This window comes from Lingula anatina, chromosome 4 (genome assembly GCF_051362555.1).
Source record: "Lingula anatina isolate TDL-2025a chromosome 4, LinAna3.0, whole genome shotgun sequence".
NCBI lineage: Eukaryota > Metazoa > Brachiopoda > Lingulata > Lingulida > Lingulidae > Lingula > Lingula anatina.
In genome coordinates, this window is record NC_141770.1 from 9,080,973 (window position 1) to 9,098,547 (window position 17,575).

Below are 17,575 nucleotides of genomic sequence, written 5' to 3' on the forward strand. Positions count from 1 at the left end.
TCGTCACGCAAACCTTAGGTATGGTACGGAGAAATCGACTGTCCAGATTACACATTAGGTGACCCTGGGATTTCATAGAACTTAAAATAGCCGTAAACGGATGCATAGTGGACATATCCAAGTACATGTATTGAAACGCCCTCATGGTCGAATAAATTTTCTGCGAAATATTTTTTTCCTGATAGAAAAAAATTCGATCAAACGATAAAAAGTGAGTCACCCCCGAGGCATTTTATTTTCCTAAATTATCTGTTATATACAAAGGTTGATTAAACATGCTTTTGTTGACAAATAAATCTCTTATATTAATTGTATTTGTTTGAACGGATATTTTTTGTAATATGTGAATTAAAGCATTGAAATTCAAATAATTGTGATTGCTTTCTGAATGGAAACATTGTGCATTTCTTACAAAAAGGCTTCTCTACAAATCATTTTTAAAAGTTAATTTCTAAATTATCATAAATTAAGGTAGCATTTACAACTTTTAATGCTACCTTTTTAAATAAAGCGATAACCAGGGAAAGGTGTTTAATATTAACTGATTTTGTTACATATTTTGCGCGATGAAATATGGACAATGCGTTTATAGAGTAAGACAAGAACATCATGGTCACCTAATTCTACGACCAACCCTTGTATTAATTGCCATCATTCCTTTCCTTTCCCTAATCGTGGACGCATAATTGTGCTTTTAATGCAGTAAGAGTTATAAAGCCATTAAAACAAAAATGCACTTCCTTATGGGGCGTGCTGTTTTGAAATTCATACATAATTGTTTCGGCGAACCTCGCTGAATATGAAGAAGGCTTGTCATTACGCGGTTTTCCTTTTAAACGTATGAGGAAATTCATCTTCTCAGTCAGGTGAAATGATTGGTTAAGCCGTGACAGAAAAAGTATAAAAAGGCATTCGCGAGTCAACAGCACACGATAACCAAGATATAAACAAGAAATAAGAGAGAAATAGAGATGCAGACAATGAAAGCGTTCGTGGTTCTTGTTGCCGTATTTGCAATTGAGCAAGGTAAGACAATATGAATCTTAAATAATTAGTTAGCCTGTCTTAACCCATTTGTTGTTATTGCAGTAATAAATACAGTTCACAATGTTTTTCGGACTATTTGTAGATACATGCACTTACACACGATTTTAATAGCAACTCTCATATACTCTCTCTCATTTTCTCTCTCTCTCTCTCCCACATACATACACACACACACACACACACACACACACACACACACACGCACGCACACTGACTAAAAACAGCGAGAAATCATAGATACCTAATCCAACATGTTGTATAATGGTATATGCTTTCTTTCACAGCATCGGCGGCAGTGAATACAAATACTCTTGCCAGAGCATTACACAATAAGCTATCCAGTCTTCTGAAGCCCGAGCTTGTGTTTCCCCCGGTACCGCCAGGGGGTAACTTTAAAGTTCTACCGAAACCTGTGACGCCCAAGCTTGACTTTCTTCTTGTACTGGACAGCAGCGGGAGCATTACTGCCACGCATTTTGAAGCGGCAAAGGACGCGTGCGAGGTAATTTTTGATACATGTGTATGTATACAGTTCACACACACACACACACACACACACACACGCGTATTTTTACAGGTATAAACATTTTCACTAAGAGGTACCACACAACGATCGAAAATGAATTTTTGCGGACAGGTCAATCATATGAAGTAAAAATAATAATAAGAGAAGTTACTTAGTCTAGCATTGAAAACATGACTTTTACCTTTGAAAGTAACTACATGAGAAATTATCATTCACCTCCTCTTTCATCATCATTATTATTAGTTGTCTTCTGTAGTTATACAAAATATCCTATACATTTTACGCCACAATTAAGCATTTCACAACTGTCTTTTTTTTTCAATGCGCTATACTTATTATTCAGATTCTAGTAGACTACATTCACGGCCAGTCACCGTTTGGAATGTATGGATCACGGGCCGGTCTCATCGAGTACTCCACCCAGAGCAAAACCCACGTTGAGTTTTCATTCGGCGACTACAATACTGTCAGTTCTATCAAAAGCAGGATCAATCAAGTAAATTTTGATAACGGTAGGGCACGTTTTAATTCTCTCTCTCTCTCCCCACTTAGAATATTTTAAATGCCACTATTTTTGCAGTCCTCGCAATAGTGCTTGGAAAGTTATCATAATTGTAGACATCGCAGACCTCGTGTTGCGTGTTGGATCATCCTAATTCAATAACTTTGCTTCATAACTTATCTTACCATTTGGAAAGGTGAGAACTTCTGACGTGATTTACAACGGAATCTATTTCAGGCGGCGCCACTGCAACGGGCCCCGCACTACAGTTGGCTAAAACGGAACTGGATGTCAAAGGTCGCCCAGGCAACGTGGGAGTGGTGTGGGTAATCACAGACGGCAAATCAAACTCCGGAGTGAAACCTAAAATACCCGCCGATATTCTCAGGGCAAATGGTAAAGAAATTAGCCTCATTTTTGCTTAGTTACAAGGATAGTTATGAAGTCATTGTTGTAGCTCCAGTATCAATGTTTCAAGGAATCTCCTTCCCATTTAGTGTATCTATCTACTTATAATCTAGCAGTTACCAAATTTGCATTTTCATATCTTGCTTGTACCCCTTTTCATCAAGTTTGTGGTAAATGAAATATTCCATACATAAAAAAAACACATTTTTACATGTATGAGATGGTCTTATACTCGAAAGCTGTCATGCTTTTGCACTGGGTTTGCTTAATTCGTCGATTGCACACCATGGTATATTTTGGCAACTATATTTATATTATTTTTCCCCGCTTACGTCAAAATTATATCAAGTGGCCTGAAGTCACTACATTTATAAAACACTTCCAAAATTTTGTTACAGGTGTCACGGTTTGTGTTGTTGGCGTAGGCAATTCCGTCAACGCCGTGGAGCTCAATCAGATCGGGGACAGCGGCTGCGTCTACCGAGCAGACTCGTTCGCTCAGTTGAAGACGGCAGCCAGAATGGCTTACAACCTGAGCCAACCCCGCCTGAGTTCCGGTTTCTTCAACAACCTCTCATTCAAGCGTGTTTAATGAAAACGTTTTGCGATTTCGATGCAATCATTCGAAAAACACGTAGCTTAGCTTTGCACTGTACATTCCCCAACATTTATTTTGATCACTTGGATAATCATGCAAACAAGATGGATTTGTATTTTAGCAAAGTCTATTGAGAAAATATTATTCTGACTGTGAGAAAAACATAAGCAGTAGGATTTTTTATTTATTGGAATGGTTCGTTAGACATTAAGGAAACAATACTCTGATTTATCATTCATTAATTTTATCTGTTATTTTAATGCACAAGTGTGTATGTATTTTCTCAGTGTGCTTTTGAAAGATCTCTTTTGTTTCATTTATGTTATATCGTGTCACTTTTGACAATAAAAATGTGCTAACTGATGAAGTAGAACTTTGAATATTCTATACACATAGAAAATCAATCGAGGCGACATGGGGGTTGATAATTTAAGGAAACTCAGGACAAAGTTAAACGTGTTCAGCGAAAGGTCGATTTATAATACAGACTTGATATTTAATAAGGAATATTTTTTCTAAACCATATTTTGTCAGTTTTTTCCTACTTCGCTGACTGATAAATGAAAATAAAGATTGAAATAGTGTTTTAATAACTTTTAATAATATCTTTGATGTCATGGTGACATCACCTAATTAATTGAATTCGCCAGTGAAGCAACCAAAAATACATTGCCTATTCTAAGTCATACGACAACCATTGAAATCGATATTTTGGATCTCCATATTTTAGCGTCTTTACAAGAGTTACACGTCACACAAAGGACCTTCATGTCAATGTCTTGTCACAGCAAAGGTCGCTGTTACGCGTGACCTCATCTGGCTGCTACCAGAGCTTTCAAGCAGCAAGGCATTCCTTCGGATAGGTTTTTAGAGTTTAATCTGGAATAAAATTTGTCTAATTTGGTTCAGTATTGTTGCAGGTCGTTGATTTGGCGAGAAATGACCTACCCAAATATTGTCTAAGACGATGTGGCTCAGAAATGGCGATTTTGATGACCAAGGTAGCTGCTCATTCCCCAATGTGCACCAATGTGGTACCCACTCCAAATACTGACGCTATTAATGACCCTTGTCACTTAAGAAGCGGCAGACGCTTATTCGTGGGCCTATTCAGGATGTCAGTAAACTCTGTTTTGACTAGATGAGCAGTACAGATCAAAGCTGACATCAATAACGAAAGCCACGCGGTTTCAGTTAATCATTAGAGAAAGAATCGGCACTGTTTTGCTGTATATAGTAGCTTCCTCAGAGGCCGTCTGGGATCCTAACCTGCTATAACCAGTTTGGTGTTTGCTGAGAGCCTTGAAAACGAGTTTTGGAGGAAATTTGCCCTTTATTCTAAACGGACTGGATGTTTTTTGTTTAGTTGCAGCAGCATATCCCGAAGAACAGTGAGTCCTGTACCCTGGTGATAAGATTTCGATACATTGGGCGTGACCTCTGGTACACCAGTCTGGGCATAACTGTATAAAGCTGTGCGGACCGTTCCGTGTGTCTGGCAATGCCTGTCTTTTTCGCGCCATTCTGGTACAGCTTAACAATTTTGCAAAAAGCTGCTTAACTCATTTTACTCACTGCAAAACCGACCACTTGCATGCAAAATTTCAAATTCTTCGATGCAGTAGATGCCGACATATGGATACTTTTTTGACAGAACCGTGCTTTGTCAAAGTCAAGCTTTGACCAGCCCAAAAGAGCACTACTCAATTAAATCACTGCCTAATACACAATGCAGAAGTGCAACAGACATGGTAGGTAGTTAATTAGTAGCGACACACCTGACATCACACTTCTTCAGTCATATATCTTATATGAGATCTGAGTTAAAAAAAAAAAAAGAACGCATTTTTACCAAACTGAAATATTCCATATTAAATGTCAAGTCGGTATTTACGGTTGCATCTCCTAACCCGTTCACTTGTCGCTTTAATTTTAACCCCTCCTCTTATGGCGAACACGTTCGAAGCAGGATGGTAATAATTCATTTCATAAGAATTGCTACACAAAAGCAAATAAATATTCTTACGTTTATGACCTTCACGACCTACAATCTTCCACGTCTGCAGCAAAAGGTACAACCTAGCACCATAAAGTATGTTACCGAGATCGATACCTGTTCATATATTCATCAGCTCTCTCTCCATCTCTCTCCCTTTTTAACACACACACACACACACGCACATACGCGCGCACGCACACCCGCGCACAAACAAACACTTAAATATCCTCGCGCATATCAAGAGCGTGTGCACGGCGCAATATGTCATATATATGGGTTATCAGTTAAGCAGTCGGTTACTGGGAGAATACGGAATGATGTGGGGGTCCATGTCAAATGTCTGTTTTGGGTGAGGCGCTGTCCAAGGATATAGTTCAATAATCCACATAATTTTTTTTATCATATATGACACATTTATCTATTTACCAAGTGATGCGGTGAAACGGTTTCCTTTTTTATCCGAAATAAATCTTAATGGTTTCGGCTTTTAAAAGATTTTTATTTTTCCGATATACATATTGTAAACTACATGCCGTACTTTATTTTCATTGACTCAATCAATGTATAAATATTCAATACTCCTTTTCCTGACATTATAGTTAAAGGGAAAAACTGCCAGGTGCACCATTTGTTCCGTTACTAGTTATGAATCTCCACAGGCGCATAATATTTCCATCTTGTTACTTTCGGACGATTAAAAATTAATTAATTCTACTTGAAGTAGGAAGATATAATCCAGAAACAATGTCACGATTCTACATGTTCGGGATTTAAATGTAGCACTACTCTTTTCCGCATAGCAACTATATATACATTTAATGTTGAAACATTTGCTTTTTCTTTATCTTCATTTCTTCTTTTCTTTTCTATGGCCATTGTCAAAGTAGAGATTGTCATAATAAAATGTCTGAATTTGACTTTATTAATAAAGAAAAGGATGCTTATTTTCAAATGCTACTTGGGGAAGGGGGGAAGGTGTAGTTCCGGCTTCTTGTCTTTGAAAAGATCTTCATAAACATGAAGCTTAAACATAAACTTGAGGAGACACTAAATCGTGATATAGAAGGCTTGTTACAGGCAAATACAAGCCAATGACTTCTGTAGTGACCACTAGTGAGCCTTAGCAATTAGGCAATTAGCACTTTCTTGACAAAAGACCACCCTTTGCTACTCACACAATGGCCCTCTTCTTGATTTGATTGAATTGGCTGCTACCTTCACCTGGCTGGCTGGGAAGTCTGTCCAAATTTGGACTGAATGTATGAGGGGAGATCATTGCTTTAGCACTTCAGTTGAAGTCAGGCTAATTATAGTCTTAATCACTGGAGTTTCAGTTCGTTTTTAGTCTTAAGATCACCTCCTTACTTAATCTTTAGGACCGCGACAATCCAGTTTTGGTCTTAAATTACACTTCAAGACCAACTCAGGCGCACTAGTAGACTCTTACTGTTAGAAGATGTGGTATAACACGAACGTTGATAACACATCAAGCTGACCCTGGGATTTCATAAAACTTAAAATAGCCGTAAACGGATGAATATAGGACATATCCAAGGGCACGAACTTAAACACTCTCGTGTTAGGATGAATTTTCCTGCGAAACGTTTTTTCCTGATAAAAAAAATCGACCAAACGATAAAAAGTAAGACACATACGTGGCATTTTCTTTCCTAAATTCTTTGTATACAAATAAACATGATTTTGGTGACAAATATATATCTGATGTTAATTGTATCCGTTTGAACAGATATTATTTTCTAAAATGTGAATTATAGCTAATGAAATTTATAAAGCTACTGAAATTAATGATTGCTTTCTGAATGGAAACATTGTGCATTTCTTACAAAAAGGCTACTCTACAAATAATTTTTAAAGTAAATCTGTAACTTATCGTAAATAAATAACAGTATCCTTTAACTCAAAGTGAAATTTTGATGCAACTTTTTTCAATAAGGTGATAACCAGGGAAAGGTGTTAAATGTTAACTGATTTTGTAAATTAACCATTGCGCGATGAAATTTGGACAATGTGTTTACAGAGTTAGACCAAAACATTATGGTCGACTAATTCTACGACCAACCCTTCTATTAATTGCCATTATTCCTTTCCTTTCCTTAATCGTGGACGCGTCATTGTGTTTTACATGCAGTAAGAGTTATAAAGCCATTAAAACGAAAATAAACTACTTTATGGTATTTCGAAATTTATACATAATTGCTTCGGCGAACCGCGCTGAATATGAAGAAGGCTTGTGTTTACGCGGTTTTCCTTTTAAAAGTAAGAGGAAATTTATCTTCAGGTGAAAAATTTTGTTAAGCCGTGATAGAAAAAGTATATAAAGGGAGTAGCGAGTCGACAGCACACGATAACCAAGATATAAAGAAAAAATAACCAAGAGAGAAACCGAGATGCAGACGATGAAAGTGTTCGTGGTTTTTGTTGCCGTATTCGCGATTGAGCAAGGTAAGGCAATATGAATCTTAAAAAATTAGTTAGCCTGTCGTAACCCGATCATTGTTATTACAGTGATAAATACAGTTCACAGTGTTTTTTTCGGACTTTTGGTAAATACATGCACTTACGCATGATTTTAATAGCAACTGACATATACTCTCTCTCATTCTCTCTCTCTCTCTCTCTCTCTTTCTCACACACACTCACTATAAAAACAGCGATTTAACATAGATACTGTATCTAATCCAACATGTTGTATAATGGAATAATTATGCTTTCTTTCACAGCATCGGCGGCAGTAAATACAAATGAGCTTGCCAAAGCATTACACAATAAGCTATCCAGTATTCTGGAGCCCGATCTTATGTTTGCCCCGGCACCGCCTGGGAGTAACTTTAAAGTTCGACCCCAGCCTGTGTCGCCCAAGCTTGATTTTCTTCTTGTTGTCGACAGCAGCGGGAGCATTACTGCCGAGCATTTTGAATGGGTAAAAGACAATAGCAAGGTAATGTTTGTAAACACACGCACCCTCATGTACGCGTGCCCACACATGCACAAAAACGCACAAACACATACATTTACATTTATATAATCTTTTCACTAAGAAATACCACACGGAAATCTAAAATTATTTTTCCGCATTAGTTCATCTTATATAGTAGAAAAATAATTAACGTAGGTACTTGGACCAGCACTAATAACACGTCTTTTAGACCCCATTTCCAGAGATTAGATCGATCTACTTTAGATCGACCTAACTCCCTGGGGGTTCACGCTAAATAGCTGTCAGCCGAGCGGACACGAAAGTTAATTACCCCCTTACAGCTTGTAGTAGGCGGGACATACATTTAAGCCTATTATCTGGCAGTAATCTAGTGAGACTCCCCGCGGGGATAGATCGATCTAAAAGCTCTGGGAATACAGCCTTACTTTTCAAATCAGTCACTCAAAGTAGCTACATTTTCATGAAACAATCAGTCCTCCTCGTCTTTCAACATCATTATTATCATTAATTGTCATACAAAACACCGGTACATGTAACGCCTCAATTAAGCGTTACACAAGTGTATTTTACCTAATTTTTTCACTATGACGTACATATCATTCAGGTTCTAGTAGATTACATTCACGGTCAATCTCCGATTGGGAAGTATGGATCACGGGTCGGACTCATCGAGTACTCCACCCAATGCAAAACCCACGTGGAATTTTCATTCTGCGACTACAACACTGTCAGTACTATAAAAAACCGGATCAGTCAAGTGAAGTTTGATAACGGTAGGACAGGTTTTAATTCTCTATAAATACTTAATATGGAATATTTTTTATCATTGTTATTTTTGAGTGCTGATTAAATTTTTTTTGACTTGATTCACCAAAAAAGTATGTCATTGAGTGATAAAAATATCCAGTCTTCTATTGTGAGATATTTTGGTAAAAAATATCAAATCTGACATAAGATGTCATTCAAAAGAAAAGAACACCCCAGAAAACCATATCAACAGTTTGATGCCAGTATTAATTTTAAGCTAAGATATTAAAGAAAATGATAGCCTCCGGACAGTGATATCTAATACAGTCAAAAAAATTATTACAGTAAATCATGAAAAGTCATTAATAGCGGGCGTGACCTCCAGCAGCCGCTTCATCGCCCTCATCCTACATTGCATACCCTGTGACAAGTTTTTTAGAGTTTGGATGGGGATATCATTCCACGCAGTGATATTTGCATGTCGAAGTTCATCACCATTTACCGGCCGATGACCATAGCTGTTAATTTTGTGAGTTATTTCCGCACACAGATTTTCAATTGGGTTCATATCTGGAGAATTTGCAGGCCAGGGGAGTTGCAGAACCCATTGGTTTTGAAGAAGAAATCAGTGATTCTGTTAGCTCGATGTGGGGTTGCGCAGTCGTCTTGGCACACAAAGTTGTTCCTGAAGATGACCCTTACAAATTAAAGCATTGTTGTCTGTAGAATGTCTCTGTAGGAACCCTGGTTGAGGTTGCCTCCTAGAAAAACCAACTGGTTCTGGGCACCGGCATGAAATGCTCCCTAAAGAGAGATGTTACCACCCCCTGCTTGCACCCTAGGCAGTACACAATCATCGTTTAAGCCTCTTGTACACGTCGGAGGACAGAGATTCGACCGTCAACCCTAAAAACTCCATATCCGGCCTCATCACCGAAAACGACGTGATTCCAGTCTTTTGGCTGCAAATGCACGTGGTCAACAGCCCATTGCAGACGTTGCCGTATATGACCTGCTGTTAACAGTGGTTTCCCTACTGGTCGTTGTGCAAAATAACCGGCTTGTAGTAATTTCTTGTGAATTCCATGAAACGGTCGTTTGAATGTCATTCTGCCACTCTTTTCTGAGGACACTGGTTGTCTTTGTACGACCAGCACGGCGCACTCTAAAGAGAAGGCGATCCTGTCTTCTTGTTGTGATACGCGAACACCCTGGTCGAGGTATTGGAGTAGGTGCCCCCGTTGTAGCGTTTCTTTTGAGGACTTTACTAACGGTTCCCGATAAATGATGCATTGCCTGGCAATGGCTGTCCATTTCTTGTCAATTTCTCTGAGAGCAAAAATCCCATAGTAAGCTGCGTTGCTTAGCTGTCGAACCATATCTTCTCTAAGGCACCTGGCAAGTTTCAGAGCGACCCCTTTGTTGCTTCTCTAAATACACTCCAAAGATTGGCCAAACCCATGTGTTTTTATACATGGGCAGAAATTGCCGAAAAGACCACCCCTCACATTACTGATCTGCATGCACCAATTGTTTCGAGAGTTGTGTGGTAATAAGGTAACACACCTGGCTACACATGGAGTGACACCTTAGTATTTTGTAGAAAATTTACTCGCCAAAAATAATATTCCATATTAAGTAGTAACCCTGTATATGTTTAAATTGGAATTAATATTTAAAATCATGGGACTATTTTTGCAGGCATCGAAATAGTGATCGGAGACTTATCATACTTGAAGATATTGCAAACCTTGTGTTGCGCTTTGGATCAGCTTAACACGATTACTTTGGCTCCTAACTGATTTTACCACTTTTAGAGGTTAGAAATTCTGTATCACAACGGAATCTATTTCAGGCGGTTCCACTGCGACGGGCCCTGCACTACAGTTGGCTAAAACGGAACTGGATATCAAAGGTCGCCCAGGCAACGTGAGAGTGGTGTGGGTGATTACAGACGGCAAATCGAACTCTGGTGTGAAACCTAAGATACCCGCGGATGACCTTAGAGCGAATGGTAAAGAAAATAGATTCATTTTGCTTAGATCGCATTTAGTTCAACGGAATAACAGATCCGCGGATCAAATATGGCCGACCCACTTGAATGCTTGTTGCGTAAATCCCACCAGGAATATATTCAGTGTCTAATTGGAAATTAAGCTGCAATCTTTTAAATGAGTCGCCAAATTTGATCCGTGGATCTGTTTGTCCGCTGTTCTGAATGTGCTCTTAGTTAGTAGGATAGTTTGGAAGTCGCTGTTTTAGCTACAGTATCAGTGTTTCATAGAATATTTTTCCCATTTAGTGTATATGTCTACTTATGATCTAGCAGTTACCAAATTTGCATTTTCATATTTTATTTGCACTCATATTTATCAAATTTGTGCTGCATCAGATATCCCCTCCAAAACACACACTTTCATGAAGAGGTCCTATTCCTTAAACCTGTACTGCTTTTTGCACTGGGTTTGCTTAAATCGCCGATTGTACACTATGATGTATTTGGGCAAATAAATTTATATTACGTCAAGGCGTTAATGTCGGGGTCCGAGTCTGGAGTCACGATGTGTAAAAATAACTTCCACAATTTTGTTACAGGTGTTATGGTTTGTGTTGTTGGCGTCGGCAATTCCGTCAACGACGTGGAGCTCAACCAGATCGGGGACAAAGGGTGCGTATTCCGCTCAGACTCGTACAGTCAGTTGAAGACGGCAGCCAGAATGGCTTACAACCTGAGCCGACCTCAACTGAGTTCCGGTTTCTTCAACAACCTTTCGTTCAAGCGTGTTAAATAAAAATGATTTGCAATATCGGTGCACTTACCAAAGCCAATCGAAAAACACATAGCTTAGCTTTGCACTGTACATTCCCGAACATGTATTTTAATCGCTTGGATAATCATGCAAACAAGATGAATTTATATCTTAGCAAAGTTTATTGAGAAAAAATTATTTTGACTGTGAGAAAAACATAAGCATTAGCAATTTTATATTTATTTGGATGGTTCGTTAGACGTTAAGGAAACAGCTACTCTGATTTATCATTGATTAAGTTTATCTTCTATTTTAATGCACACGTGTGTGGACGATTTTTTTCGATGCAGTTTCGAAAGATCTCTTGTTTGTTTCATTTATGTTATGTGGTGTCACTTTTGACAATAAAAATGTGCAAACTGATTTAGTAGAACTTTGAGTATGCTATACACATAGAAAATCAATCGAGGCAACATGGGGATGATAATTTAAGGAAACTCACGACAAAGTTAAACGTGTTAAGTGAAAGGTCGATTTATTACACAGACTTGACATTTAATATAGAATATTTTTTCTAAACCATATTTTGCCAGTTTTTTCCTTCTTTGTTGACTGATAAATGAAAATAAAGATTGAAATAGTGTTGTGATAACTTTAAATAATATCACTGATGTCATGGTGACATCACTTCTTTAATTGAATTCGCCAGTGAAGCAACCAAAAATACATTGCCTACTCTAAGTCATACGACAGCCATTGAAAGCGATATTTTGGATCTCCATATTTTAGCGTCTTTACAAGAGTTACACGTCACACAAAGGACCTTCATGTCAATGTCTTGTCACAGCAAAGGTCGCTGTTACGCCTGACCTCATCTGGCTGCTACCAGAGCTTTCAAGCAGCAAGGCATTCCTTCGGATAGGTTTTTAGAGTGTAATCTGGAATAAAATTTGTCCAATTTGGTTCAGTATTGTTGCAGGTCGTTGATTTGGCGAGAAATGATCTACCAAAATATTGTCTAAGACGATGTGGCTCAGAAATGGCGATTTTGATGACCAAGGTAGCTGCTCATTCCCCAATGTGCACCAATGTGGTACCCACTCCAAATACTGACGTTTTTATGACCCTTGTCACTTAAAAAGCGGCAGACACTTATTCGTGGGCCTATTCAGGATGTCTGTAAACTCTGTTTTGACTAGATGAGCGGTACAGATGGAAGCTGACATCAATAAAGAAAACCACGTGGTTTTAGTTAATTCATTAGAGAAAGAAACGGCGCTGTTTTGCTGTATATAGTAGTTTCGTCAGAGGCCGTCTGGGATCCTAACCTGCTATAACCAGTTTCGTGTTTGCTGAGAGCCTTGAAAACGCGTTTTGGAGGAAATTTGCCCTTTATTCTGAACGGACTGGGTGATATTTGTTAAGTTGCAGCAGCATATCCCGAAGATCTGAGACTGAAGATGCGAGGTTGTTCTGTTATGCTTCTCTGTGCACGTAAAGTGAAAGACTGAGTCGAATCTGGAGTCATGTCGGAGCCCATAGATTAGTTAATTCGTTAATGGAAATTGATACACGGAAATTCAATACAGTTATAAATTAAAGTTAAAGTCATTTTAGACGGTTCACAACAATATGGATACTTTTTTGACAGAATCGTGCTTCGCCAAAGTCCAGCTTTGATCACTAGTGCGCCTTAGCAATTAGGCAAATTAACACTTTCTTGACAAGAGACCACCCTTTGCTACTCACACAATGGCATTCTTCTTGATTTGATTGAATTGGCTGCTATCTTCACCTGGCTGGCTGGAAAGTCTGTCCAAATTTGGACTGAATGTATGAGGGGAGATAATTGCTTTACCATTTCAGTTGAAGTCTGACCAATAAAAGTCTTACTCACTGAGTTTTTAGTCTGAAGATCAACCATAACTTAAGACTCCTTACTGAATCTTTAAGACCGCGACAGTCCAGCTTTTGTCTTAAATTGCACTTTAAGACCAAATCAGGCACACTAGTGGACCCTTACTGTTATAAGATGTGGTATCACAACACATCAACATATGGGATTTCATAGAACCTTAAATAGCTGTAAACTGGTGTATATATGGACATATCCAATGGCATAATTTAAACGCTCTCATGGTACAGGGTAGGATGAATTTTCTGCGAAGCGTTTTTTCCTGATAGAAAAAAATCCGTTCAAACAATAAAAAAGTAAGACACACACGTGGCATTTCTTTCCTAAAATATATCTGATATTAATTGCATCGGTTTGAACAGATATTATTTTCTAAAATGTGAATTATAGCTAATAAAATTAATAAAGCTACTGAAATTAATGATTGCTTTATTATTAATTGATTTTGTAAATAAACCATTGCGGGATGAAATTTGGACAATGTGTTTACAGAGAGAGACAAGAACATTATGGTCGCCTAATTCTACGACCAACCCTTCTATTAATTGCCATTATTCCTTTTCTTTCCTTAATCGTGTTAATCACTGTGTTTTTCATGCGGTAAGAGTTAAAAAGCCATTAAAAAGAAAATGCACTTCAATTCGGCGCGTGCTATGTCGAACTTCTTACATAATTGTTTCGGCGAACCTCGCTGAATATAAAGAAGTCTTAATTGCCTTTACGCTGTTTTCCTTTTAAACGTATGAGGGAATTTATCTTCTCAGTCAGGTGAAATATTTTGTTAAGCCGTGACAGAACAAGTATATGAAGGCAGTCGCGAGTCAACAGCACACGATAACCAAGATATAAACAAGAACTAACCAAGAGAGAAATAGAGATGCAGACAATGAAAGTGTTCGTGGTTTTTGTTGCTATATTCGCGATTGAGCAGGGTAAGACAATATGAATCTTAAATAATTAGTTAGCCTATTTAATCCATTTGTTGTTATTGCAGTGATAAATACATTTCACAGTGTTTATTTCGTACTTTTTGTAGAAACATACACTAACGTATGAACTTAATAGCAACTCTCATTCACATACACACTCTCCCTCTCTCTATCTTTCACACATAAACACATACACACACGCACACACACACACACACACACACACTAACAAACAGGACAAATCATTGATATATAATCCAACATGCTTTATAATGGAATAATGCTTTCTTTCACAGCATCAGCGGCAGTAAGTACAAATACTTTTGCCAGAGCATTACACAATAAGCTATCCAGTCTTCTGAATCCACAGCTTGTGTTTCCCACGATATCGCCTGATAGCTTTCAGGTTCGACCCAAACATGTGACTCCCAAGCTTGACACTCTTTTTGTTCTCGACAGCAGCGGGAGCATAACTGCCAAGCATTTTGAAAAGGCAAAGGATGCATGCGAGGTAACTTTTGATACTGAGTACATGTGCATGTACCTGTATACAGTTCACACACACACACACACACACACACACACACACACACACGTGTACACACACGCGCACAAACACGCATATATATCTACATGTATATAACCTTTTCACTTAGAGGTACCATTTGTAACGTTTAAAAATGAATTTTTGCGGATAGGTCGGTTATATGAAGTAGAAAATATTATAAAAGAAGTAACTTAGTCCTACATGTAAAAACATGGCGTTTAAAAGTAACAACATTTTACGATAAAACATTATTAACCTCGTCTTTTATCATCATTATTATTAATTGTCATCTGTATCTAATGAAATATCTTATACATTTTACAACACAATTAGGCTGTACTTTATCTTATCTTCTTCAATACGATATACTTATTATTCAGATTCTAGTAGACTACATTCACGGCAAGTCACCGATTGGAAAGTATGGATCACGGGCCGGACTCATCGAGTATTCTACCCAGAGCAAAACCCATGTTGAATTTTCATTCGGCGACTACAACACTGTCAGTACTATAAAAAACAGGATCAATCAAACGGATTTTGATGACGGTAGCAGGTTTTAATTCTCTATAAATATAGGTTTTAAATTGGAATTAATGTTCAAAATCATGGGACTATTCACTGCAGGCCCCGCAATAGTACTTGGAGATGTTTCGTAATTGCAGACATTGCATACCGTGTGTTGCGGTTTGGATCATCTTAACACGATTACTTTGGTTCCTATCTGATGTCACCATTTTTAAAGGTTGGACATCCTGTATCACAACGGAATCTATTTCAGGCGGTGCCACTGCGACGGGCCCTGCACTTCAGTTGGCTAAAACGGAACTGGATGTCAAAAGTCGCCCAGGCAACGTGAGAGTGGTGTGGGTGATTACAGACGGCAAATCAAACTCTGGAGTAAAACCTAAAATACCCGCTGATAACCTCAGAGCAAATGGTAAAGAAACGAGCTTCATTATTGCTCAAAGCGCATTCAGAACAACGAGTTTACAGATCTGCCGATCAAATAAGGCCGACCCACTTGGATGCTTGTTGCATAACACCCGCGGGGAACCTATTTAGTGTCTTATCGGGAATTAAGCGGCAAGCTTTTCAATGATCCGCGGATATGTTAGTCCGCTGTACTGGATGCGCTCTTAGTTACTAGGATGGTTTACTAAGTCGTTATTTTAGCTCTAGTATCAATGTTTCATGGAATCTTCTTCCCATTTAGAGTATCTATATACTAATGACTAAGCAGTTACCTAATTAGCATTTTTATGTTTTATTTGCACACCTATTTATCAAATTTGTGCTGCATGATAAACACTTTCATTAGGAGGTCCTATTCTCGAAACCTGTACTGCTTTTTGCACTGGTTTGCTTAAATCGCAGATTGCTCACCATGACATATTTTGGCAACTATATTTATAGTATTTTACCTGCTTACGTCAAAATAAATATCAAGGCGTCTGAAGTTATTATATGTAAAAATACTTCCACAATTGTGTTACAGGTGTCATGGTTTGTGTTGTTGGAGTTGGCAATTCCGTCAACGCCGTGGAGCTCAATCAGATCGGGGACAGCGGCTGCGTATTCTTTTCAGACTCGTACAGTCAGTTGAAGACGGCAGCCAGAATGGCTTACATCCTGAGCCGACCCCGCTTGAGTTCGGGTTTCTTCAACAACCTCACGTTCAAGCGTGTTTAATGGAAACGTTTTGCAATTTCGATGCACTTATCAAAGTCATTCGAAAAACACGTAGAGTAGCTTTGTACTGTACATTCCTACTGGTAAACAGTTATTTTAATCACTTGGATAATCGTGCAAACAAGATGGATTTATCTTAGCAAAGTCTATTGAGAAAAAATTATTTTGACTGTGAGAAAAACATAAGCATTAGTAATTTTATTTATATTTGGATGGTTCGTTACACGTTAAGGAAACAACTACTCTGATTTATCATTGATTAAGTTTATCTTTTATTTTAATGCACACGTGTGTGTACGATTTTTTTTCGATGTGGTTTCGAAAGATCTCTTGTTTGTTTCATTTATGTTATGTGGTGTCACTTTTGACAATAAAAATGTGCAAACTGATTTAGTAGAACTTTGAGTATTCTATACACATAGAAAATCAATCGAGGCAACCTGGGGGTTGATGATTTAAGGAAACTCAGGACAAAGTTAAACGTGTTAAGTGAAAGGTCCATTTATTATACAGACTTGACATTAAATATGGTATAAAATTTTCTAAACCATATTTTGTCATTTTTTCCTACTTTGTTGACCGATAAATGAAAAAAAAATGAAATAGTGTTTTAATAACTTTTAGTAATATCTTTGATGTCATGGTGAGATCACTTCTTTAATTGAATTCGCCAGTGAAGCAACCAAAAATACATTGCCTATTCTAAGTCATACGACAACCATTGAAATCGATATTTTGGATCTCCATATTTTAGCGTCTTTAAAAGAGTTACACGTCACACAAAGGACCTTCATGTCAGTGCCTTGTCACAGCAAAGGTCGCTGTTACGCCTGACCTCATTTGGCTGCTACCAGAGCTTTCAAGCAGCAAGGCATTCCTTCGGATAGGTTTTTAGAGTTAAATCTGGAATAAAATTTGTCCAATTTGGTTCAGTATTGTTGCAGGTCGTTGATTTG

At 38.0% G+C, this 17,575-nt stretch overlaps 3 protein-coding genes across 4 annotated transcripts; all 3 read left to right on the top strand.

Annotated features, from left to right (window-relative positions):
* The first annotated feature begins 853 nt into the window (after nucleotides 1-853).
* On the top strand, nucleotides 854-3,448 carry LOC106181606 (von Willebrand factor A domain-containing protein 1). The gene is made up of 5 exons (XM_013566060.3): nucleotides 854-1,026; nucleotides 1,332-1,549; nucleotides 1,917-2,085; nucleotides 2,313-2,471; nucleotides 2,882-3,448. Exons 1-5 carry the CDS (start codon nucleotides 972-974, stop codon nucleotides 3,073-3,075), a joined length of 795 nt encoding a protein of 264 aa, XP_013421514.2. The 5' UTR covers nucleotides 854-971; the 3' UTR covers nucleotides 3,076-3,448.
* Nucleotides 3,449-7,358: 3,910 nt separating this feature from the next.
* LOC106166901 (von Willebrand factor A domain-containing protein 2-like) lies at nucleotides 7,359-11,959 on the top strand. Its single transcript, XM_013545563.3, has 5 exons — nucleotides 7,359-7,543; nucleotides 7,822-8,039; nucleotides 8,644-8,812; nucleotides 10,642-10,800; nucleotides 11,382-11,959. The coding sequence occupies exons 1-5, from the start codon at nucleotides 7,489-7,491 to the stop codon at nucleotides 11,576-11,578; spliced, it is 798 nt and encodes a 265-aa protein (XP_013401017.2). The 5' UTR covers nucleotides 7,359-7,488; the 3' UTR covers nucleotides 11,579-11,959.
* A 2,234-nt stretch (nucleotides 11,960-14,193) lies between these two features.
* LOC147762246 (von Willebrand factor A domain-containing protein 1-like) lies at nucleotides 14,194-17,008 on the top strand. Of its 2 annotated transcripts, none has more exons than XM_087010850.1 (5): nucleotides 14,194-14,383; nucleotides 14,677-14,891; nucleotides 15,308-15,329; nucleotides 15,709-15,867; nucleotides 16,426-17,008. In XM_087010850.1, exons 1-5 carry the CDS (start codon nucleotides 14,329-14,331, stop codon nucleotides 16,617-16,619), a joined length of 645 nt encoding a protein of 214 aa, XP_086866976.1. In that variant the 5' UTR covers nucleotides 14,194-14,328; the 3' UTR covers nucleotides 16,620-17,008. The 2 variants fall into 2 exon arrangements, with proteins under 2 accessions (XP_086866976.1, XP_086866975.1); XM_087010849.1 differs by having other exon boundaries at nucleotides 14,199-14,383; nucleotides 15,308-15,476.
* Nucleotides 17,009-17,575: the final 567 nt, after the last annotated feature.

Coding starts and splice junctions, on each gene's coding strand:
- LOC106181606 (XM_013566060.3), top strand. CDS start 972: ATGCAGACAATGAAAGCGTTCGTGGTTCTTGTTGCCGTATTTGCAATT. Junction 1,027..1,331: donor CGTATTTGCAATTGAGCAAG/GTAAGACAATAT, acceptor TTTCTTTCACAG/CATCGGCGGCAGTGAATACA. Junction 1,550..1,916: donor CGGCAAAGGACGCGTGCGAG/GTAATTTTTGAT, acceptor CTTATTATTCAG/ATTCTAGTAGACTACATTCA.
- LOC106166901 (XM_013545563.3), top strand. CDS start 7,489: ATGCAGACGATGAAAGTGTTCGTGGTTTTTGTTGCCGTATTCGCGATT. Junction 8,040..8,643: donor GGGTAAAAGACAATAGCAAG/GTAATGTTTGTA, acceptor CATATCATTCAG/GTTCTAGTAGATTACATTCA. Junction 8,813..10,641: donor TCAAGTGAAGTTTGATAACG/GTAGGACAGGTT, acceptor AATCTATTTCAG/GCGGTTCCACTGCGACGGGC.
- LOC147762246 (XM_087010849.1), top strand. CDS start 14,329: ATGCAGACAATGAAAGTGTTCGTGGTTTTTGTTGCTATATTCGCGATT. Junction 14,384..14,676: donor TATATTCGCGATTGAGCAGG/GTAAGACAATAT, acceptor TTTCTTTCACAG/CATCAGCGGCAGTAAGTACA. Junction 14,892..15,307: donor AGGCAAAGGATGCATGCGAG/GTAACTTTTGAT, acceptor CTTATTATTCAG/ATTCTAGTAGACTACATTCA.